The sequence below is a fragment of the Mus pahari genome, chromosome 3 (genome assembly GCF_900095145.1).
Source record: "Mus pahari chromosome 3, PAHARI_EIJ_v1.1, whole genome shotgun sequence".
Taxonomy (NCBI): Eukaryota; Metazoa; Chordata; class Mammalia; order Rodentia; family Muridae; genus Mus; species Mus pahari.
The window spans coordinates 163,482,526-163,505,327 of NC_034592.1; the positions used below are offsets into that span (position 1 = coordinate 163,482,526).

At 52.1% G+C, this 22,802-nt stretch overlaps 3 protein-coding genes across 3 annotated transcripts; 1 reads left to right on the top strand and 2 right to left on the bottom strand.

The window, feature by feature from the left end:
• Nucleotides 1-1,760: 1,760 nt before the first annotated feature.
• Nucleotides 1,761-5,228, bottom strand: LOC110318083 (tyrosine-protein kinase Srms). Its single transcript, XM_021192822.2, has 7 exons — nucleotides 5,081-5,228; nucleotides 4,332-4,498; nucleotides 3,531-3,672; nucleotides 3,286-3,444; nucleotides 2,540-2,721; nucleotides 2,302-2,458; nucleotides 1,761-2,061 (listed from the first exon to the last, which is right to left on the bottom strand). The coding sequence occupies exons 1-7, from the start codon at nucleotides 5,226-5,228 to the stop codon at nucleotides 1,868-1,870; spliced, it is 1,149 nt and encodes a 382-aa protein (XP_021048481.1). The 3' UTR covers nucleotides 1,761-1,867.
• Nucleotides 5,229-6,546: 1,318 nt separating this feature from the next.
• On the bottom strand, nucleotides 6,547-13,203 carry LOC110319457 (tyrosine-protein kinase Srms). The gene is made up of 8 exons (XM_021194958.2): nucleotides 12,727-13,203; nucleotides 9,867-9,988; nucleotides 9,118-9,284; nucleotides 8,317-8,458; nucleotides 8,072-8,230; nucleotides 7,326-7,507; nucleotides 7,088-7,244; nucleotides 6,547-6,847 (listed from the first exon to the last, which is right to left on the bottom strand). Exons 1-8 carry the CDS (start codon nucleotides 13,125-13,127, stop codon nucleotides 6,654-6,656), a joined length of 1,524 nt encoding a protein of 507 aa, XP_021050617.1. The 5' UTR covers nucleotides 13,128-13,203; the 3' UTR covers nucleotides 6,547-6,653.
• A 5,530-nt stretch (nucleotides 13,204-18,733) lies between these two features.
• Fndc11 (fibronectin type III domain containing 11) lies at nucleotides 18,734-21,563 on the top strand. The gene is made up of 3 exons (XM_021195179.1): nucleotides 18,734-18,848; nucleotides 20,108-21,075; nucleotides 21,272-21,563. Exons 2-3 carry the CDS (start codon nucleotides 20,118-20,120, stop codon nucleotides 21,367-21,369), a joined length of 1,056 nt encoding a protein of 351 aa, XP_021050838.1. The 5' UTR covers nucleotides 18,734-18,848; nucleotides 20,108-20,117; the 3' UTR covers nucleotides 21,370-21,563.
• The last annotated feature ends 1,239 nt before the right edge of the window (nucleotides 21,564-22,802 follow it).

Genomic DNA, 22,802 nt, shown 5'->3' on the forward strand with positions numbered 1-22,802 from the left:
TCAAGCTATGTCCTAGACAGCCACATGTCCCTAAATGAGACCCGTGGGCAGCAGCTCTATTGATGATACATCAGGTAGCCCAAAAGTCCCTGGCCTCTCCCAGGAGGGCCAAACCTGCTCATCTTTGGCTGATACCCAGGAATGTGCCAGGATCCAGTCAAACCAGCTTCCATGACTTGACTACAATCCTGGCACTATCCTTCTCTTCAGGCTGTGCCATCCTGTCCCTAGAGCCTGTCCATGACTCATGGTAGACCCTTAACATCAGAATATTATCTTATGCCATGTAAGTCCTTGGGACCACACTTCTGCTCTGTGTGCTGGCAGAGCAGGGACCCCATAAGCAGCCAACTGCCAGTGACAAATTCTTCCCCTTCAACCTTCCTGAATCAGATCCACAGGCTAAGGCACAGGCAGGGCCATGCCTCAGCCCAGTTCCACTGCCTCTTCTACCTATAAAGACCAATGTCAGCCTGTCCTCCCTGCCTCCCCATGAAAAAAGCCCATAACTGCCTAACACCCAAAATCTTTGCTCTGGCTAAGGGGTCACTTTACACGTGAGGTTAAATGACCAGATTGTTCTTAGCTAATGTACAAATGTGGCCGGTGATCATGAGCAAATTGGCCTTGGTGAGTGCAGAGCTGGCCCCAAATTCCTTCCCCTCTAGGGACTGCCAGTCTCTCTGCCCCACAACCTTCTGGGTACAACTGGTAGGAAAGTGAAATGGACTTGGGTCCCTGAGCAAAGCCCCCATCCCCTGCCCCCTAAGTATGCTGCCCCTAAGTGCCCTGAACTGTTGAGTGATCCAAGGCCCAACTTCTCAAGGTGTTATCCTCAAAAAGTGGTCCATGGGGGCTTTGCCCCAGAGAGGATCTGGTTGTCAACATCCTATCCATATCTGCCTAATCTCATCAACCACAAAATTCTGCCCCCTAAGCAAAGAGACATTCTCAAAACATCACTCCTCTGCATCTAGAAAGGGCCTGGATGTGCTGACTACCAAACAGCCAGTCTGCCCTTCCTGAAGCTGAAGAGCCTTCTGGCTTCAATTCCAAGCCATGGAGGGAGAAAGGGCTGCTCACTTGGCTCTAGCAGTGTTCACCATTTATGCCTCGGTGTCCACACTGTAATGCAGCTCTGGGATGTTTTCTCTCCTCTCTCTCTCTCCTCTCTCTCTCTCTCTCTCTCTCTCTCTCTCTCTCCTTCTCTCTCTCCTCCCCCACCTTTCCCTCTCCCTCTCGTGTTAAAGACCCTCCAGCATTTCATTCTGGGAACAAGAATGTGAAACCACCAGAACATGTTTATTGACGCTGACTTTGTGTTCCTAAGGTTTACTAGTACCTATGGGGCACTGGGTTGGGGCAGGTGACGCTGCTGTCCCCTAAAAGTACATAGCATGTAATGTCTCACAGCCAGCCCTAGTATTGGCTACTTAACCCAAGAAGACCTGGGGAAAGTGAGCTTTTTCATCCTTGCTTCTAGGAGGGAGCTGAGGTGAGGGCAAGGAAGAAACTGCTGGCTCTTGTCTGTCAAAGCACGTCCTTGCGGCTCCTTGCCTATGCTTTATCAACCCTTCGGAGACTGTGCCAGGAAGAAGCCATCATATCTGAGTAAGTGCTCATGACCAGGACCAGTCTGAACACATCCATCCGGTGTGCACATGTAGGTACATGTGTCTCTCTGGTGTACACACATAAGTACCAGCCTGTGTCAGTGAAGGTGCCTCAGTGATGGATGGAGCCCAGAGGTTGCTGTCGTTCTCGTCTGTGCAGTATTTCCCATGGGCACCGGTGACAAATGTTTCCTTGGGAGACACCCTTCAGGAAGTGGCAGTCCTAGCTGCTACCCGAGGGTCTGGAGACCTGGTCACGTGAGGCCCAGATGGAGGCGTCTGTTTATGGCATTCAGCTTCTCCCTCAGTATGGCAAAGGTGGGACGCTCCTCAGGGCTGCCCTTCCAGCACTCTACCATGAGCACGTAGACCTCTGCTGGGCAGACAGCTGGGCGTGGCAGTCGGTATCCACGACTAATCTGCTGTAGCGTCTCGTGGTTGGTCATTCCTGATAAGGGGCCAGCAAGAGGACCAGTCAGCAGCTGCCTTGATTCTGCCTAGGTGCCACCAAAGAGACTACCCCACCCCCCAGCCTCTGCATGTCCAGTCTGTGCTGGTACTCCAGCCCCTATGCTGGTCAGTGACTCCTAGGGTACATCGCCCTCAGACTGGATTCCAGGCTACCTCCCTCAGACTAAACTTTCCCTGATGAGTCATGATCTCTTCTATCTCTTCTCAGATGGCTTACCCTCATAGGGACACTGGCCATAAGTGAAGACCTCATACAGCAGGATGCCAAAGGACCAGACATCTGACTTTTGGGAAAAGACACGGTAATTAGCAGCCTCAGGTGCCGTCCACTTGACAGGGATCTTGGAGCCACTGCTTGGGGAGTAGACATCGTCCTGGGGATGAGGTGTAATGGTTGGGAATTCAGAGTAGTATTTTCCTCTATGCAGGGGTTAGGAGCCCAGAGCCTCACTGACCTTGAGCAGTCTGGCCAGGCCAAAATCAGCTACCTTGCAGGTGAGGTCATCACCCACCAGCACGTTCCTGGCAGCCAAGTCCCGGTGGACGACACGCCGCTCCTCCAGGTAGCTCATGCCCTCAGCTACCTGGCAGGCAAATCCCAGTAGATGGGGCAGGCTCAGGGCCTTTCCCTCAGAGCCTGCAGAGAGAGGGGCTCAGGGGTCAGGGATGGGTGGCAGTCCTCATAAGGACACAGGATAATGGCTGGTCAGGCAAGTACACATGTATGCACATGCTTCCTCTGTGCCTCCCATTCCCCATCTCTGAGGGAGGGAGGGCAGCACCTACTAAGGCCCAGTGGACAATGAATGACATGGAAAGGGAAGTCACCATAAGGCCTCAAGCACAACCTGCTTCTTGCTACCTGCCTGTAACCGCAAGGGAGATACTACCCAACCTGGCAACACATCAGAGGTCAGTGACACAAAGGGAACCTCTACCACTGTATGGCAGTACTAGCCTCAGAACTAACAGGATTTGACTACATAGCCTTTAGCCAAATCTAGGCCTGGACCAGACCCTTGGCCTCATTAGGTCATGAGGACCAGGTATCTGCCACCTAGGCCACATGAGTCTCTTACAAAGGCCTAAGGATTCTTCTTTGTGGACCCAAGGCATGAATGCTATCGTAAGGGTTGGCAGATGTGGCTACTACAGGATAGGGGCAGGGAGAGTATTCACTGCCCGAGTAGAGATTACTCACTGCTCAGGTAGACCTGCAAGTTGCCCTTGCCCATGAGTTCAGTAACGATGTACACGGGTTCACCCAGGGAACATATAGCGTGCAGCCGGATCAGCCTCTCATGCCTCAAGCTCTTTAGTGCCTCAATCTCCTTCGTGAGGTCTGCCAGCTTCATGTCAGCTGTGAAAAGGATGTTGTTCCAGAACTGTGCATGGCCACCACTGCCCCAGGCTCCAGGGTCAGAGGGCAATGCTGCAGGGCCTCACCTGATTTGATAACCTTCACTGCCACAGGGATAGATCCCAGCCACAGGCCTTCCCACACCTCCCCGAAGAAGCCTTCACCCAGCTTTCTCCGAAGGACAAATTCTGAACGTGGCCGTTCCCACTCGTCCTGAGCCACGGCCATCTGTGGGAAGGGACATTCAGTGTGCTGCTTTAGACTCCCTTAGCAGAGTGGGCAGGAAGATGGAGCTACTATTTGAACCTAGCCTCCCCGTGAGTCTCAGGAAAAGCCCCAGCATCAGGCCTCTGCCTCTCCCTCCCCAGTGCACCCATACTCCAGGCCCAGGCTAGGACAAAAGGGAGACCAGTGCAGACCTCCAGGAGGCCAAGCTCAGAGCTAGGAAGCTAATTGCTTTGGGAACTTAAGCGGCCCCTTTACCAGAGCCGGATATCCGTTCGCAAACACTCATTACAACCCTGGCTAGGCTGTCATTACAGAACCAGAGAAACCAGATTGCTGCCCTAGACCCAGTAATACCAGATACTGGGGGAAACAGTATCTCTACTCTCAGCTTCTGCCCTCAGGGCTTGGAGCAGCTGTGGGTGCCTTCCCCACACTGGTCTTGACTCCTCCTGATGCCCTGCAGATTTGGGTGCACACTATACCCCTTGGAGATCCCCAATTTTCCAGTAGATAAAACTGCCGAAGGGGGCCAATCCATCGGAATAGAGAAATCACTGGGCACTGGCTATTCCCGGTCAAGCCTAGGACAGAGGCTGGCCAAGAGACTCCGAGACAGGGTTCCCAGTAGTCCCCAGGTATGGGGAAAGTCTCAGGTCCACCTGGGGTATGCAGGGCTGCAACAGAGGGTTCTGGATCAGCTTCCAGTTGGTCTTGTAGTAAGCCAGCAATGCATCCAGGCTGGGAAAGAGTCGGCCCTCCTGCAGGTAGAGGCTGCCATTGGGTGCCATGCAGATGCGGTAGTGGCAGACTTTGGCCTGGGCCCTGACTGGAGACAGAGATGGAAACTAGTGACTTGGCTACACCTATCTCAGACACCCACACCCCAGCATATCAAGTGGCTTCTCTCAGATTGACCATGGGGTCGCTGAGGTGGACAGTCGTCTATGCAAGAGGGGGCACGCACGGTCAAGCTACAGGCCCCAGGACAGTCAGGGGGCCCTGGGGACAAAGAGTGTTAAATAGGTTAGTGTTGAATGGAATGCTAACTCTACTAGGCAGCAAATGGAGGAAGTGGGGAAAGAAAGAAAGAGGAAGGAAGGGAGGAAGAAAGGAGGGAAAGGGGATGGGAGGGAGGATTGGCGGGTAGGGAGGGAGAAGAGAAAAGGATAGGAGGTAAGAGGAAAGGAGGGAAGCAGGGAGGGAAGGAAAGAAGGAGGGAGGGGAGAATGAAGGAAAGAAGGGGAATGGAAGGAGGGAAAAAGGAGGGAGGAAGGGAGAATGCTTACTAACTAGCATGTCTATATGAAAGGCTGCTAGTGTGGGAATCAACGGCCCCAAGGTCTGGGACAGATGAGCAAGATGCCCCCACCCACCCAGTAAATGAAGTCTTGAGGGGTTGTTCAAGTACCTGAGAGAGAATATCCCCTGATGCTGCTTTCACTGGGCCGGATGAGGAAGGCCCCTGGTGCATTGGCAGGAGACAAGAGCAACTGCTGGGCCTGAGTCCTGCTGATCCCACTGAAGAACCAACTGCAAATCCAGGACACAATAGTCATTTTTCAGGCCCAGCCATGTGACCCTGGCAAGGTGTGAAGCATCAACTGCCCTGCTGTCTCTCAGGGAGGAAATGTGCCCAGTGCCTGAAGCTGAGGTCCCAGACCACCACTATCAGATGACTGGAAGCTCCTTCACACAGGTATGACTGACCACTCCCCTAGGCTACTGGATCTATTACTCTAACATAACTACCAGGCCTCACCAAAGACCAAAACCCCAGACTTGAAACTGCTGAATCACTTTGGGGGTCCAATAAGCTGCCCTAGAAGTACCCATAGAACTCTAGTATGGCCAAAGACCCTAGGTGTTGCCTGGCTGGGCATGACTCATCTGAAGGTTGGCTACTTGGGAGCTGGGAGCCCCAGAAGAGGGAGACTAAGTCAGGGTGGGCAGGATGTTAGCAGAGGCAGACAGTAAAAGTTTGGGGTGGGAGTGTCCTAAGTACCTTGTGCCCTCTGAAGGGCCATGCCTAGGTGGGCCAGCCCCTGAGTACTAAGTCACATCAGGTACCTCAGGTATGGCTCCATTCACTTCTCTTTCTTTCTTTCTTTCTTTCTTTCTTTCTTTCTTTCTTTCTTTCTTTCTTTCTTTCTTTCTTTCTTTCTTTCTTTCNCATGGAGGGAGAAAGGGCTGCTCACTTGGCTCTAGCAGTGTTCACCATTTATGCCTCGGTGTCCACACTGTAATGCAGCTCTGGGATGTTTTCTCCCCTCTTTCTTCTCTCTCTCTCTCTCTCTCTCTCTCTCTCTCTCTCTCTCTCTCTCTCTCTCTCCTCCCCCACCTTTCCCTCTCCCTCTCGTGTTAAAGACCCTCCAGCATTTCATTCTGGGAACAAGAATGTGAAACCACCAGAACATGTTTATTGACGCTGACTTTGTGTTCCTAAGGTTTACTAGTACCTATGGGGCACTGGGTTGGGGCAGGTGACGCTGCTGTCCCCTAAAAGTACATAGCATGTAATGTCTCACAGCCAGCCCTAGTATTGGCTACTTAACCCAAGAAGACCTGGGGAAAGTGAGCTTTTTCATCCTTGCTTCTAGGAGGGAGCTGAGGTGAGGGCAAGGAAGAAACTGCTGGCTCTTGTCTGTCAAAGCACGTCCTTGCGGCTCCTTGCCTATGCTTTATCAACCCTTCGGAGACTGTGCCAGGAAGAAGCCATCATATCTGAGTAAGTGCTCATGACCAGGACCAGTCTGAACACATCCATCCGGTGTGCACATGTAGGTACATGTGTCTCTCTGGTGTACACACATAAGTACCAGCCTGTGTCAGTGAAGGTGCCTCAGTGATGGATGGAGCCCAGAGGTTGCTGTCGTTCTCGTCTGTGCAGTATTTCCCATGGGCACCGGTGACAAATGTTTCCTTGGGAGACACCCTTCAGGAAGTGGCAGTCCTAGCTGCTACCCGAGGGTCTGGAGACCTGGTCACGTGAGGCCCAGATGGAGGCGTCTGTTTATGGCATTCAGCTTCTCCCTCAGTATGGCAAAGGTGGGACGCTCCTCAGGGCTGCCCTTCCAGCACTCTACCATGAGCACGTAGACCTCTGCTGGGCAGACAGCTGGGCGTGGCAGTCGGTATCCACGACTAATCTGCTGTAGCGTCTCGTGGTTGGTCATTCCTGATAAGGGGCCAGCAAGAGGACCAGTCAGCAGCTGCCTTGATTCTGCCTAGGTGCCACCAAAGAGACTACCCCACCCCCCAGCCTCTGCATGTCCAGTCTGTGCTGGTACTCCAGCCCCTATGCTGGTCAGTGACTCCTAGGGTACATCGCCCTCAGACTGGATTCCAGGCTACCTCCCTCAGACTAAACTTTCCCTGATGAGTCATGATCTCTTCTATCTCTTCTCAGATGGCTTACCCTCATAGGGACACTGGCCATAAGTGAAGACCTCATACAGCAGGATGCCAAAGGACCAGACATCTGACTTTTGGGAAAAGACACGGTAATTAGCAGCCTCAGGTGCCGTCCACTTGACAGGGATCTTGGAGCCACTGCTTGGGGAGTAGACATCGTCCTGGGGATGAGGTGTAATGGTTGGGAATTCAGAGTAGTATTTTCCTCTATGCAGGGGTTAGGAGCCCAGAGCCTCACTGACCTTGAGCAGTCTGGCCAGGCCAAAATCAGCTACCTTGCAGGTGAGGTCATCACCCACCAGCACGTTCCTGGCAGCCAAGTCCCGGTGGACGACACGCCGCTCCTCCAGGTAGCTCATGCCCTCAGCTACCTGGCAGGCAAATCCCAGTAGATGGGGCAGGCTCAGGGCCTTTCCCTCAGAGCCTGCAGAGAGAGGGGCTCAGGGGTCAGGGATGGGTGGCAGTCCTCATAAGGACACAGGATAATGGCTGGTCAGGCAAGTACACATGTATGCACATGCTTCCTCTGTGCCTCCCATTCCCCATCTCTGAGGGAGGGAGGGCAGCACCTACTAAGGCCCAGTGGACAATGAATGACATGGAAAGGGAAGTCACCATAAGGCCTCAAGCACAACCTGCTTCTTGCTACCTGCCTGTAACCGCAAGGGAGATACTACCCAACCTGGCAACACATCAGAGGTCAGTGACACAAAGGGAACCTCTACCACTGTATGGCAGTACTAGCCTCAGAACTAACAGGATTTGACTACATAGCCTTTAGCCAAATCTAGGCCTGGACCAGACCCTTGGCCTCATTAGGTCATGAGGACCAGGTATCTGCCACCTAGGCCACATGAGTCTCTTACAAAGGCCTAAGGATTCTTCTTTGTGGACCCAAGGCATGAATGCTATCGTAAGGGTTGGCAGATGTGGCTACTACAGGATAGGGGCAGGGAGAGTATTCACTGCCCGAGTAGAGATTACTCACTGCTCAGGTAGACCTGCAAGTTGCCCTTGCCCATGAGTTCAGTAACGATGTACACGGGTTCACCCAGGGAACATATAGCGTGCAGCCGGATCAGCCTCTCATGCCTCAAGCTCTTTAGTGCCTCAATCTCCTTCGTGAGGTCTGCCAGCTTCATGTCAGCTGTGAAAAGGATGTTGTTCCAGAACTGTGCATGGCCACCACTGCCCCAGGCTCCAGGGTCAGAGGGCAATGCTGCAGGGCCTCACCTGATTTGATAACCTTCACTGCCACAGGGATAGATCCCAGCCACAGGCCTTCCCACACCTCCCCGAAGAAGCCTTCACCCAGCTTTCTCCGAAGGACAAATTCTGAACGTGGCCGTTCCCACTCGTCCTGAGCCACGGCCATCTGTGGGAAGGGACATTCAGTGTGCTGCTTTAGACTCCCTTAGCAGAGTGGGCAGGAAGATGGAGCTACTATTTGAACCTAGCCTCCCCGTGAGTCTCAGGAAAAGCCCCAGCATCAGGCCTCTGCCTCTCCCTCCCCAGTGCACCCATACTCCAGGCCCAGGCTAGGACAAAAGGGAGACCAGTGCAGACCTCCAGGAGGCCAAGCTCAGAGCTAGGAAGCTAATTGCTTTGGGAACTTAAGCGGCCCCTTTACCAGAGCCGGATATCCGTTCGCAAACACTCATTACAACCCTGGCTAGGCTGTCATTACAGAACCAGAGAAACCAGATTGCTGCCCTAGACCCAGTAATACCAGATACTGGGGGAAACAGTATCTCTACTCTCAGCTTCTGCCCTCAGGGCTTGGAGCAGCTGTGGGTGCCTTCCCCACACTGGTCTTGACTCCTCCTGATGCCCTGCAGATTTGGGTGCACACTATACCCCTTGGAGATCCCCAATTTTCCAGTAGATAAAACTGCCGAAGGGGGCCAATCCATCGGAATAGAGAAATCACTGGGCACTGGCTATTCCCGGTCAAGCCTAGGACAGAGGCTGGCCAAGAGACTCCGAGACAGGGTTCCCAGTAGTCCCCAGGTATGGGGAAAGTCTCAGGTCCACCTGGGGTATGCAGGGCTGCAACAGAGGGTTCTGGATCAGCTTCCAGTTGGTCTTGTAGTAAGCCAGCAATGCATCCAGGCTGGGAAAGAGTCGGCCCTCCTGCAGGTAGAGGCTGCCATTGGGTGCCATGCAGATGCGGTAGTGGCAGACTTTGGCCTGGGCCCTGACTGGAGACAGAGATGGAAACTAGTGACTTGGCTACACCTATCTCAGACACCCACACCCCAGCATATCAAGTGGCTTCTCTCAGATTGACCATGGGGTCGCTGAGGTGGACAGTCGTCTATGCAAGAGGGGGCACGCACGGTCAAGCTACAGGCCCCAGGACAGTCAGGGGGCCCTGGGGACAAAGAGTGTTAAATAGGTTAGTGTTGAATGGAATGCTAACTCTACTAGGCAGCAAATGGAGGAAGTGGGGAAAGAAAGAAAGAGGAAGGAAGGGAGGAAGAAAGGAGGGAAAGGGGATGGGAGGGAGGATTGGCGGGTAGGGAGGGAGAAGAGAAAAGGATAGGAGGTAAGAGGAAAGGAGGGAAGCAGGGAGGGAAGGAAAGAAGGAGGGAGGGGAGAATGAAGGAAAGAAGGGGAATGGAAGGAGGGAAAAAGGAGGGAGGAAGGGAGAATGCTTACTAACTAGCATGTCTATATGAAAGGCTGCTAGTGTGGGAATCAACGGCCCCAAGGTCTGGGACAGATGAGCAAGATGCCCCCACCCACCCAGTAAATGAAGTCTTGAGGGGTTGTTCAAGTACCTGAGAGAGAATATCCCCTGATGCTGCTTTCACTGGGCCGGATGAGGAAGGCCCCTGGTGCATTGGCAGGAGACAAGAGCAACTGCTGGGCCTGAGTCCTGCTGATCCCACTGAAGAACCAACTGCAAATCCAGGACACAATAGTCATTTTTCAGGCCCAGCCATGTGACCCTGGCAAGGTGTGAAGCATCAACTGCCCTGCTGTCTCTCAGGGAGGAAATGTGCCCAGTGCCTGAAGCTGAGGTCCCAGACCACCACTATCAGATGACTGGAAGCTCCTTCACACAGGTATGACTGACCACTCCCCTAGGCTACTGGATCTATTACTCTAACATAACTACCAGGCCTCACCAAAGACCAAAACCCCAGACTTGAAACTGCTGAATCACTTTGGGGGTCCAATAAGCTGCCCTAGAAGTACCCATAGAACTCTAGTATGGCCAAAGACCCTAGGTGTTGCCTGGCTGGGCATGACTCATCTGAAGGTTGGCTACTTGGGAGCTGGGAGCCCCAGAAGAGGGAGACTAAGTCAGGGTGGGCAGGATGTTAGCAGAGGCAGACAGTAAAAGTTTGGGGTGGGAGTGTCCTAAGTACCTTGTGCCCTCTGAAGGGCCATGCCTAGGTGGGCCAGCCCCTGAGTACTAAGTCACATCAGGTACCTCAGGTATGGCTCCATTCACTTCTCTTTCTTTCTTTCTTTCTTTCTTTCTTTCTTTCTTTCTTTCTTTCTTTCTTTCTTTCTTTCTTTCTTTCTTTCTTTCTTTCAGACAGGATCTCAGTATGTAGTCTTGGCTGGCCACTACGTAGACAAGGCTGGCCTCAAACTCAGAGATCTACCTACTTCTGCCTCCAAGTGCTGAGATTAAAAGCATATACCACCAAGCCTGGCCACGCCATTCATTCTCAGGAGGCAGAAGCAACCTCAGAAAGATAAAGTCCTAGACCCACCCTATTGAATGCATCTCTGCTCTCCAGGGCCCAGACAAGGTTCCACAGCTGGCTCAACTTCACGTCCAAGCTTTCCCACTTCTGAGAGGTTTCAGGAACCAGTGGATTGGGGACCACAGCAATGCACGAAAAGACGTGTGAGTTTAGTCCCTCAGTCCCTTCGGATGGAGGCAAGGTAGTGAGAGATACTCATCATGATTCATTGATTCAGGTTAACCCACAAAGAACAGACAGGCCAGCCCCCCGCCCCATGATGCACAGCAGCGGAGGGCCAGCATGGCCAGAGTGTGGGCCTAGGCTAGGGCTGGAGGGTGAGCACAGCTGAGGCAGAAAGATGAGCAAGTAAGGGGATGGAGGCCAAGGCCTGAGAAATGGGAGTTAACACTGGCCAGCTGAATGGATGTGAGGGACTGTCACGGATACAGATGCCTGGGCTAGGCAGCATGCTTAGGGAGGCCACAAACTCACTTCAGAAGCTGTAGATCTGGTCCCTTGAGGCTTCTTATCTCTCTACTGAGAGCTAGAGGCCCTACTTTTTTTTTTTTTTTTTTTTTGAGAAGCTGGATCCCACACATTTGGTGGGCAGGGAATTGAGAAGATCTGACAGGTCAAGAGTTCCTTCAGGTGAGGTCCCTTCTCAGCAGAGCCAAACTGTGGGGGGGGGGGGTTGGCGGGGAACCAGAAGTGGGAGTTTCTCCAACATAGCCCCAGCCTTTCCTTGAAGCCATGACAAGGTGCAAGCCACTATGGGATACAGCTGGACTCCTGTGTCAGACTGAACTGTGGAGGATATGCCCCAGGGGTCTCTCCCTAGATGATGGGGCCAGGTGTCTGGGACTAATGATACCATAAGTATGGTCAGCTCTTTGATCTCCAGGTCAGGCAGTCATTAGCTCTCCATCAACAACCCTACTTCCAGGTGCCCAGCCCTGCCTTCCATGCTGCCTGTTCTGTGAACAGGACTGCTCTTAAGTTCTGTCTCCCATAACTTAACTGAGAGACCCCTCCATTAAAACAGCTACTTGGCTTAGTCCTACTCACTGCTGGGGGCCAGCAAACAGGCACGGGGCTTATGTCTGGATCTCTCTCCTGTGACTCTACTTCACCAACCACACTAAACCTCCTGGGAGGTTGTAACTGCTGACGGGTCCTCAGGAGGCTAGAGATGAATTTGAGCAATGCTAGGTGGGACCTGAGGACTCAGGCCAGGACCAGTTGGGTGTAAGGCCAGGGACAGTTTGGTAGACAAGCTCTTCAGCTTTCAGCTTATTTTTGCCCAGCATGAACCCTGTTGAGTGACCCTCCTGTTATGCCACTCACTGGCAGTGACTGCCCAGCCTTGGGGGCAAAGAGTAAGCTCTTCCCCATACCTACTCAGCAAAGCAAATCAGGGCTATATCTGCCTTACACTTAGACCCATTTGAGGTGTATGGGTGAATATAAATAGATAAAGAGAAGCATGTGAATACTTGGCTCTGGTCTGGCTTGCAGCATCTACAAGTACTGGGGACCCAGAGCCACCTGGAGGCTCGGGTGTGTGCCCCCTCCCCCTCTAGCTTCCCGAACAATGCAAGGCTGAATCACCTGGCAGGGCATCTCAGACATCAACTCCTGGTCTGGAAGCAAGGTAAACCACTCACTGCAACCTCTGTATGGAGGCAGGGTCCTGCAGTGACTATGGGGAGTAGGTGTTCTATCCAACAACTGGTTCCCAGGACTTGCTCACTCCTGGGTGTGAGCAAGTCCTGTGCAACTCTTCCTATTGTACTGCCCTGGCACACCTGTCTGCTCAGCCCGGTACCAGCAGGCACTCAATAAGCTCTCACTGTGTGTAAACAGGTATTGCCTACTCCCAAAACCCCGATTTACTCATTGGGCTTGGCAGCCCTACCTCCCAAGCCCAGATACTTACGGTTGGTCTGAGGGCGGCTCCGGGGTAGCCTTGGCAAGGTAGGTGACTGGAACTAGTCCGGTGCTAGGCGGCCCAGAGAGCCTTTGGGCAAAGATGTAGTCCCCCTCCTCCTTGAGGGCGTAGAGTCTGTCCCCACGGCTGACGCTCAGTTCCTCGGCACATCGCGCAGTGAAATCGTAGAGCGCGCGGAAGAGTCGGGCGCGTGGGGCTGGGAAGCTACAAGGTTCAACGGCAGCGGGTTGCTCCGGCACTGGGTTGTCGTCGTGTCCCTGGATCCTGGGGATGTCTTCCTCCGATTCACCCGCTGGCCATATCTTATCCCAGAAAAAGGACAAGAAAGTGAGCCGCTTCCGGAGGAAGGGCTCCATGCCTAGGGGACCTGGTTGCGGACGAAGGCGCATGGAGCCGACTTCGGGTCAGTACTCTGGGACCTCCGTGCTGCCGCTGAGGAGGCTGAACACTACAGCCATGCACCAGGATCCTAGGGTGCAAGAGAGAAACCGGAAAGGCTGGTGGGACAGCCAGGCTTACCCCGGGCTTCCTGCCCACGTCCCTATTTGGCACGGAATGGGAAGCGACGGGTGACACCGACCCTAACCCTAACCCCGGAGGTCACTAAAGAGTGCTCCTTAATCAGGTGTACAACAGTCAGTTTCCCGGATGGTGTATCAATGCGTGGGGCGGACCGTGACCTCCGTCCCAGGACCACACAGGCTGCTCCTCCTATTCTACATACTTCTACAGCTGTGCGGTCTGGTGAGCTGGATCTCTGCTGGGGTTAAAAGCCGCTGGACTTGAGATTCCTATCCCAGTAGGCTACTAGGGTGAGAGAGAGTTGGGCGGAGTCTGCGGGAAGGGCGGTGTAGGAGGGAGGGCCTTCTGGAACAAGCTACCCTTTCCATCCCCACTAACAGATACAGGTTGCAGGGACCTGCTTTGCCCAGCTAGCTGGGCACGTGCAACTAGCAGCCTCCCTGGGAGAGGGGTCAACAAAGGGAACAGTTAGTTGCCAGAGGCCATATTTCTGTGAAACACTGACTTTTTAAATGGTGGCTCTTTAACATAACACAACACCACCTCCCACCCGCTTCTGGGTCAGATGCAAGTAGCTATGTGCAGCCTGTCCAACTCAGCGGAGGCCTCTGGAGCAAACGCTCAGCACACAGTAAACTTGCTATCCTGATTCCTGTGTTGTAAAATGAGATGCTGGTAGTAATCTCTACGGGACCACTGAAGGGCCAGGTACATAGGTAATCATGGGGTACGATTTCTGAGCCAGGAGATGCTTAATACCACTGCAGGGAGACTTAGACATCTAAGACCTCTGCATGGGTATATGACTGGTGGTCAGCATGCAAGGGAAGGGCAGTGGGTGAGCCTCAGATAGCCCCTTACTCAGTCCTGGATTCTCATTCTGTGTAATGAAGCAAGCTGCCTGCCACCCAATTTTTCACTGTCAGGTAAGGGAGACCAGGTTCAAGCCAGCTCAGTTCTTGAGAATGTTTTAATCTGAGGTGGGACCTCACTCAAAGGCTTTCTGCCCATTTGCTGTCTTCTCTTTCACAAGCGCAGCACCTTGAGCACCTGAGTGGATACTACTAAGCTTCCATATGTAATTGCTACAGACCCTTCCTGTACTGTCTATACTTCAAACATATTGAGCAGGTGTGAGTCCTGTTCCATTTCCGTCTACAGATGCTTCTCTGAAAAACCTGGGCCATTGGTAAGTTCTGGTGTACCAAAGATACCTAGAACTCACTGGCTTTGTCCTCCCAGCATCCCAAATGGCTGAATCCCAGACCCTGGCTTGAGCAGCTAGGAAGGGACAGGAGCCCTAAGGCACAAGGTCCATGTCACAGAGATATGGCATGTTGGAAGTGGGTGTGCAGAAAAGGTAATTATAAATACAAAATTAGAGAAGTTACGGAAGGAACCCCGAATCTCACACCCTCCAGTCTTGTGGTGAATTTGTCTCTACCTCCCTTGACAGGAATAAATGGAGATTTTTATCTCCAAGTCCTCAATGTTAACAATGTACTTCCCTGATAAGAAATTAAACTTCCTCTGATATCTACAGCCAAACGTTAGACGGGTGAAGGATTAAAGTCCTAGAAGCAGATGGGACCCCTGGAAGCTCTCAGAATCTGAGCCACCAACCACAGAATATACATGGACTGGAACAAGGACCCCTGGCACATAGGTAGCAGACAGGCTGCTCAGTCTTCATGGCTGCCCTGACTGGCCTCAGTGGGAGACAATACACCTAACATGGCAGAGTCCCCATATGCTAGGATTGAGGGATACCTGGGGCAGGGGAGGTCCCACCTTCTCAGAGGAGAAGAAGGGGGATGGGGGAGGGACTCTGTGAGGGAGGGACAGAGTCAGAGCAGCAGTTGGGATGTTAATAAATTAAAAAAAAAAATTGCCGGGCGTGGTGGCGCACGCCTTTAATCCCAGCACTTGGGAGGCAGAGACAGGTGGATTTCTGAGTTTGAGGCCAGCCAGAGTGAGTTCCAGGACAGCCAGGGCTACACAGAGAAACCCTGTCTGGAAAAAAAAAAAAATTAAGCTTCCTATCTTCAGGTCATGAAGCCACAGGGAGATTGCCTCTGCATTGACCATGGTGAGGTCAGATCCAGGGCACTGAGTGCAGATCCCTTGCTCCTAAAGCACCAGGTCTACACCTCAGGGATCCACCACATTCTATGTGCAGCGGGAGCACAAAGAGAGGCTGAGAGACAAGAGCAGAGGACTCTGCTCTGGCCAATGACAGCCTCCAGCCCTCGTCCCCAGACCTTTTATCATCTGGAGGAAAGGCTGAGAGACAGGACCCTGAGAATCGCCATCAAAGAAGCCTTGAAGTAGAGGAGTTGGCTTCCTCCTCCTACAGATAAGGAAAGAGTTCAATCCCTTGCCAAGATCAGAGCAGAAAGAGAATCTGTGGGATTCAGGTCTCAAAAGAATTCCACCCACTTTTCAGGGACCATAACAGACAGAAACATATATTCTGTGTCACTGTATGTTGCAAAAATATGTAATTTAGCTTTTGGTTTTGATTTTCCCAGGGGTTACAATGAAAAGACTGCCTTAAGTCTCCTGAGACTGACTTTTTAAAGATTTATTTATTTTACATGTTTGAGTACACTGTAGCTGTCTTCAGACACACCAGAAGAGGGCATCATTACAACCATTACAGATGGCTGTAAGCCACAATGTGATGTGGTTGCTGGAAATCGAACTTAGGACCTCTGGACGAGCAGTCAGTGCTCTTAACCACTGAGCCATGCCTCCAGCCCTGAGACGGACTTTTAAACTGTTAAAAGATTCTGAGGACACCTGAAGCTGGACTAAATGCATTTTGAATTATGATATGGCCACAAGCCTATGGTGGCCAGGGAGTAGAATGTGGTGGTTCAGAAGAGAATGCCCCCATAGGCCTGCATATTTGATATGGGCCCCTAGTTGGATTGTTTGCAAAGAATTATGTTTACCTTGTTGGAGGAGGTATGTCACGTGGGGGAAGACTTTCAGGTTTCAAAAGCCCATACCATTCTCAGTTTTTCTGCTTCCTACTTGCAGATAGAAGTATAAGCTCTCAGCTACTGCTCCAGTGCCAGGCCTGCTGCCATGCTCCCCACTATGATGATCATAGACTCATCCTCTGAAACTGTAAGTCCCAATAGACTCTTCTAAAAGTTTCCTTGGTCATGGTATTTTATCACAGCAATAAAAAGTCACTAACTGGGCTGGGAGATAGATTCCAGAAGGTGTGTCTGTGGCCACAGACTGTCCCTGTGTCTTAGTATGATCTTGTACTTCAATGTCTCAAGAATTTACATCTGGGAAAGTGGATGAAGGACACGCTGGATAATAGGACCATCGTTCATTCCTTAAAACTGCCGAAAGCCAAGCATGGTGGTATGTTTCCTTAATCCCAGTGTTTGGGAGACCAAGGCAGATAGATCTCTGAATTTGAGACCAGCCTGGTCTACAGAGTTTCAGGCTAGTGAGGGCTACATAGCGACACCCTGTAACAAAAAACAAAACATAACAAGGCCTGCATATGAATCTGCACAACTCAAAATGAAACTTCTAACTAAAAAATGGGCTGGAGAGATGGCTCAGAGCTTATGAGCTGCTATAGCAGACCACCTGGGCTCAGTGGCCACCATCAACACGGTGGTTTAAAAACCACCTGTGGGCTGGAGAGATGGCTCAGCAGTTAACGGCACAGGCTGCTCTTCCAGAGGGCCCAAGTTCAATTCCCAGCACCCACAGAGGGACTCAAACCTGTCTATTATTTTAGTTCCAGGGCTTCTGACCACCCTCACACAGATATGCATGCAAGCAAAACACCATTGAACATAAAGAATTAAAAAGAAAGAAGTAGGGCTGTAGAAATGGCTTAGTGGTTAAGAGCACTGACTGCTTTTCCAGAGGCCACGAGTTCAATTCCCAGCAACCACATGGTGGCTCACAACCATCTGTAATGAAATCTAATGCCCCCTTCCTGAGTGTCTGAAGAGAGCAACCATGTACTCACATAAAATAAATGAATCAATCTTTAAAAAAAGAAAGGAAGGAAGGAAGGAAGGAAGGAAGGAAGGAAGGAAGGAAGAAAATGGAAGAAAGAAAGAAAGAAAGAAAGAAAGAAAGAAAGAAAGAAAGAACCATCCCTAACTCCAGTTCCAAGAGATCCAATGCCCTCTTCCTCTGTGGGTACCAGCTTTCTGTGGGAACCAGGCATGCAGGTAAAATGCTCATATACATAAAATAAAATCAATCTAAAACATTAAAAATTTAAAAACTAGGACTGGAAAAAAAAAAAAAAAGACAGAGGGATCTAGTAGAGCGAGCAGCTTTCACAGACCCAGAGCAAGCCCAACCCCTAAGAACAGGGTAGTGAGCCTCACCCACCTCCTTCCTGAGGAAGGGCTGGGGGCTGGCATTCTTCCTGCTGCTTTTTATTCTCTTCTACTCCCCAGGGGCCAGTTTCCTGCCTGGACCTTCAGATGGCATCCCTTTCTCCCTCAAACTGGCCACCATGACTAACTAGCTTAGATGAGCACAGAGCCAGCACCCATCGATTCTCCCTCCTCCCCCTCCCGCTCCGGGGCCTCTGCGGTCTGTAGCCAATGTAGGTTGACAGATAGAAAACCTATTCCCCAGCACTGTCAGATGCCATCAGGAGGGCTGGGAGCTCAGGCTATAACTCAAGTTGGTAGCAAACTTGAGTTACAACCAAGTAACTCAGTCCAGACAAACCCAATCTAGAAGGACTGACCCAGTGGAAAAGAGTCAGCAGCTTTCAGGTGGCTGAGACCCTTGCTAGGAGTAACCCCGAGCTAGCTCCTAAAGAGGAAGGTTCTGGGTATTAAGTCTAGGGGTTCCAAAGCCCAGTTTGGAGTATGAGAATGACTCACAACTAGGGGATTCCTTTGAGGATCCCTAGAGCTATGGAAACTCTGTCCATCCAGACTAGAGGGGACAGGGCATGAGTTTCTGGAGGCCTGGGAAAACCAGACCCCTTCACCTTGCTGACTGCTTGCTGAGGAGATCCTAGCCATCTGCTGCTATATCACTTCCTTTCTCATTTTCCTTGAGACCCACAGGCCGCTGCTTGGCTTGGAATGTCAAGCAGGTGGCCCTTCCCTGCACTCCACTGGCATCTGCTGGCTTCTTGAGTTCCAGCAGCCAGCTCTGTCCCACTCAAAGACACCAGTTTCCTGCGTTGCATGGAACACCACTGCAAACCAAGCTGTCGACCCAGCCACCGCAGGCTCCTGGACTGCTGCGAAGCACGAAACCGCAGAACAATTCCATTAGCCCGTGACGCAAGCTGAGGGTTGAGTTTGTTTCGAGTCCGTGGAGCCCTGGACATAAATCGCTGCTGCGGTATATCAAAACTTAGCCTTCAAATCAAGAGCTCCTTACACCTGGGCCGGATGTACACAGCGTCACAAGGGCCACTGGTTCCCATGGCAACAAGTATGCCTGAGACAGGGGGAGCGCGGATCTGGCAGTGCACCCTGCGGCTCTGGCTGGGCTCCGCACAGGAAGCGGGCCGCCAGGCACTTGCAGAGGAGGGCTGGGGCTCACGGAGGTGATCCGGAAGAGGAGTGGTAGGTAGAGGAGTTTGGGAGGTGTGCCCAGAAGCTCGGAATGGGTAGTCTCCACGGAGGGGGAGGGGTGATAGAATAGCTTAGATGGGGAAGTAGTTATGGAGACTTCCATTGAGCTTTCTAGGGGCAATGAACTGTTGGCTCAGGGTCTTGGGGCCCTGATCTCAGTTAGCATTCAGCCAGGAGCCATTCTCTGCTGTCTCAGATGTCTGTTCTAGCCCCGCCCCCACCCCCCACCCCACGATTCACACAAATCACTTTGAATTGGTCTTTGGGACATGATCAATCTTACTATCCACCTGTGTGGTTTTGAGGTTGTCATCCAGTCTCTTAGCTCTGTTTCTCACTCATTCAAGCCCAGTTTCCACAAACTGAGATTTCCAAGTGAAGCCACTGGCCCAGTGCCAGGGAGAGCTAGCAGGAGGTTGGTACCTTCTCCAGGGAGCTCTGGCTGCTGGGCTTCGTGGCACACCAGCCTCTCCACAGACAGCCAGATTCGGGGGAAAGGTATGGGGACAAGGAGAGGAGGGCTGACTCTGGAGTCAACAGCTCCAGCTTTGGAATAAACTGGATACAGGAGCATAACACCCCTGGAGTCCCAAGACTGCTTGAGCACAGGAGTTGGAGGGCAGCCTGAACAACGGACTGAGATGTGATATCAAAATCAAAAGTGACCATGAAGAAAGACCAACCTTTAGCTTTAGATTCCCCCCATCTGTGAGATGGCGGGATAGGATCTACCCTGTTCTTAGCCACACAAGGCCCCCCCTTTATGCGAGGATGATATAGAGTATTGTCTTTGGTTAGCCTGGTCCCTGAGCATTGCACCCCTGCAGTGTACCAGGTCTCTGGAGAGTACTGAGAAGCATGGGGAAATCACCCTAAGCTTGGGCACAGACCCATGCACACAGACCCGTGTTAGGTGAGGAACCCGAGACTTATGATGTGTCTCAAAACTAATCAACATTCCCAAGCTTCTCCCCAGGCTACTCTGGTCCCTATAGCCCACTCTGTCGGATAAGCCCTGTTAGCGCATCGCCACAAAATACTATTGGCCCCTTGATAGAAGTTTGTCATCAGCTTTTGCCCAGTACCCAGCTTACTATTCTGTCCCTCCAGGGGTCTCTGATCAGAAAGCTGTGTCCCAGGGGAGAGCAAAAGCCATTATGGGGCAGAGGCTGATGGGGGCAGAAGGCCTAGGCTGGAGGAGGCAGAGCCAATGTGATCGTCACAGCTGATACCTAGTTCTTAACCCTCAGCTCCCAGACAATGAACTTCCAGGTGACAGGCCTGGCCCTGGACAAAATGAAGCTGGACAGTCCACATTCCTTCCTGGACTCAGAGGAGGTGGAGGAGGCAGAGGACCAGCAGCTGCTGGAGCCAGAGGCTTGGAGGACGTACATGGAGCGCCGCAATGTGCTGCGTGAGTTCCTGACCACAGACCTGAGCCCCCAGTTGCTCAAGCGCCACCATGCCCGCATGCAGCTGCTCAAGAAGTGCTCCTACTACATTGAGATTCTCCCTAAGCACCTGGCCCTAGGTGACCAGAACCCACTGGTGCTACCTAACACCATGTTCCAGCTCATCGATCCCTGGAAGTTTCAGCGCATGAAGAAGGTGGGCACGGCACAGACCAAGATCCAGCTCCTGCTGCTTGGGGACCTGCTGGAGCAGCTGGACCATGGCCGGGCAGCACTGGATGCCCTACTTGAGGCCCCTGACCCACGGCCCTTCCTGACAGGCTGGGGGCTTGTGGAACAGCAGTTGGCAGACCTGTCAGTTGTCATGGACAACTTCTTGGCCATGATGGTACCAGGACACCTACATGTCAAGCACCGCCTGGTATCTGACATTGGAGCCACCAAAATCCCACACATCCGGCTTATGCTGAGCACAAAAATGCCAGTTATGTTCGACCGGAAGGAGTCAGTGGCCCATCAGGACTGGGTCAGCCTGCGCTGGTTTGTAACCATCCAGTCAGCAGCACCAGAGCAGTATGAACTGCGCTTCAAGCTGTTGGACCCGAGGACACAACAGGAGTGCACACAGTGTGGCATAGTCCCTGTGGCTGCCTGCACCTTTGATGTCCACAACCTGTTGCCCAACCGTACCTACAAGTTCACTATCAAGAGGGCAGAAAGCTACACCCTGGTGTATGAGCCCTGGCGGGATAGCCTCACCTTGCAGACCACGCCAGGACCCCTTGAAGGGCCTGCCCCCAGGCTGGGTAAGCCCAGCCTGCCCCTGACCACACCTTCTGAGAGATGATTTTCTAATATTTATCCACTAATAAAGAGGAGTATACACACACCAAATTAAAGACACAACCCTACTTAGGCCTCAAGGAAGTAGCAGCTATGTATTTTCCTGATGGCCTCACACCCCACAAGCCCCAAAACCCCTTTGCCTTCTGTCTCTTCCAGGAGAGCCCCGGGCTGGACTCTGGAACAAGGGAGTGCTGGCCACCGGTACCTGGCTGCTTCAAGGGAACTCAGGCCTTCAGCCTCAGCACCTTATGTAGTAGCCCTCATCCCCACAGCCAGAACCAGATTTCTTTCCCTGCCTCCTAGGTTGAGCTCTCCGAGGAAGATGATACTTTGGGCCCGTTTGGACACCACTGAGGGCAGTCATAGCTTTAGTGTTAGCATCCCAGCTGCCTTGGAGCAAGGATGCCCAGGGCCATGATTTCTTTTAAAATAAAGGTCTTACACTCTCCCCAAGTAAGATGAAGTGCCATAGGCATCCCACGTGTGTGAGGGTCCCAGGAGGAAGCCTGGCTGGGAACCTCTCTAAGACGTTTGATGATGCCCAGCTTCTGAACAGTGACCACCCTTACAGCACTGACCTCAGTAGCTAGCTGGTGGTATTCAGCCCACACAGGTAACCACATTCCTCACTACTGTCCAGGACACCTCGACATTAAGGTCTTCCATCCAGGTCAACACATGCAGAATAATTATGAGGTAGAAGAGGCAGATGCAGGTTCAGTCGCCTCTGGGCAAAGCAGAAGGATGGATTAAAGGAATGTGAAGAACTGATGCAGCACACTCTAAGCCCTGCTTCCTCTCTACCACATATACCATGGGTGGGAGTCATTCTGAAATGGCCAAGCCTGGCAGGATCAGGTGGTAAAAGACAGGGAATCCTCCCCCACTGGCAAAGGGGTTTTCTGAGTAGGACAGGGTGTAGTAAAGCCCCCATACTTTCCCCACTGGGGATGTGCTTGGCCTGTTGGGGCTCAGCTTAGGTAACAAGTCAGGTCGCTCCAGCCACGTATCTAACCAAGATTCCTACAAATCAGGACTATCATTCTCTGTGGCATGTGGTCAAAAGTGCCAATTGTTTATGGATATCTCACAGGATAGGGTTATCCTAGAGATCCAGAATGGATGGCCTGTGTATTGCACGGTGGAGACTACGTACTGGTAATGGCAACTCTACCAGAAAGAAGAGGCCTAGAATGGGGGCTTGCTAAGGGAAGCATGCATGGGTCTAGTAGCCTGGCACTCCCATCCCCAACCATGGCCCAGTCTCGTGCCCCATTGGGTCCAGAGAGATGTAACCTAGAGGTGGACACATAATGGAGCTACTTCAGGTACTAGGTGCTTAGGAGCTGGTTCACATAGCCCACTCCCCAACCTGTGCAGAGCACATTAGTGCTAATGCCTTCCCCAAGGCTCACTGCCTCACCTCCACCATACTTTGTGCCTCTGTTACCATTGGGATCTGGGATTTCTTCTCTTCTTGAGCTCCAATTCTATGGTGGTTTGAATATGCTTGGCCCAGGGAGTGGCACTATTAGGAAGTGTGGCTTTTTGTTTTGTTTTGTTTTGTTGTTTCTTTCGAGACAGGGTTTCTCTGTATAGCCCTGGCTGGCCTGGAACTCACTTTGTAGACCAGGCTGGCCTCGAACTCAGAAATCCACCTGCCTCTGCCTCCCGAGTGCTGGGATTA

What these genes read in the sequence shown, in the direction of transcription:
- LOC110319457 (XM_021194958.2), bottom strand. Translation starts at nt 13,127, where the DNA reads ATGCGCCTTCGTCCGCAACCAGGTCCCCTAGGCATGGAGCCCTTCCTC. An exon ending in GAGCCGCCCTCAGACCAACC is followed by an intron (nt 9,989 to 12,726) that starts GTAAGTATCTGG and finishes CTGGATTTGCAG; the next exon opens with TTGGTTCTTCAGTGGGATCA. An exon ending in TGCAGCCCTGCATACCCCAG is followed by an intron (nt 8,459 to 9,117) that starts GTGGACCTGAGA and finishes CCCTTCCCACAG; the next exon opens with ATGGCCGTGGCTCAGGACGA.
- Fndc11 (XM_021195179.1), top strand. Translation starts at nt 20,118, where the DNA reads ATGAACTTCCAGGTGACAGGCCTGGCCCTGGACAAAATGAAGCTGGAC. An exon ending in AGGGCCTGCCCCCAGGCTGG is followed by an intron (nt 21,076 to 21,271) that starts GTAAGCCCAGCC and finishes TGTCTCTTCCAG; the next exon opens with GAGAGCCCCGGGCTGGACTC.
- LOC110318083 (XM_021192822.2), bottom strand. Translation starts at nt 5,228, where the DNA reads ATGACTATTGTGTCCTGGATTTGCAGTTGGTTCTTCAGTGGGATCAGC. An exon ending in AGTGAAGGTTATCAAATCAG is followed by an intron (nt 3,445 to 3,530) that starts GTGAGGCCCTGC and finishes TCCTTTTCACAG; the next exon opens with CTGACATGAAGCTGGCAGAC. An exon ending in GCCTGGCCAGACTGCTCAAG is followed by an intron (nt 2,459 to 2,539) that starts GTCAGTGAGGCT and finishes CCTCATCCCCAG; the next exon opens with GACGATGTCTACTCCCCAAG.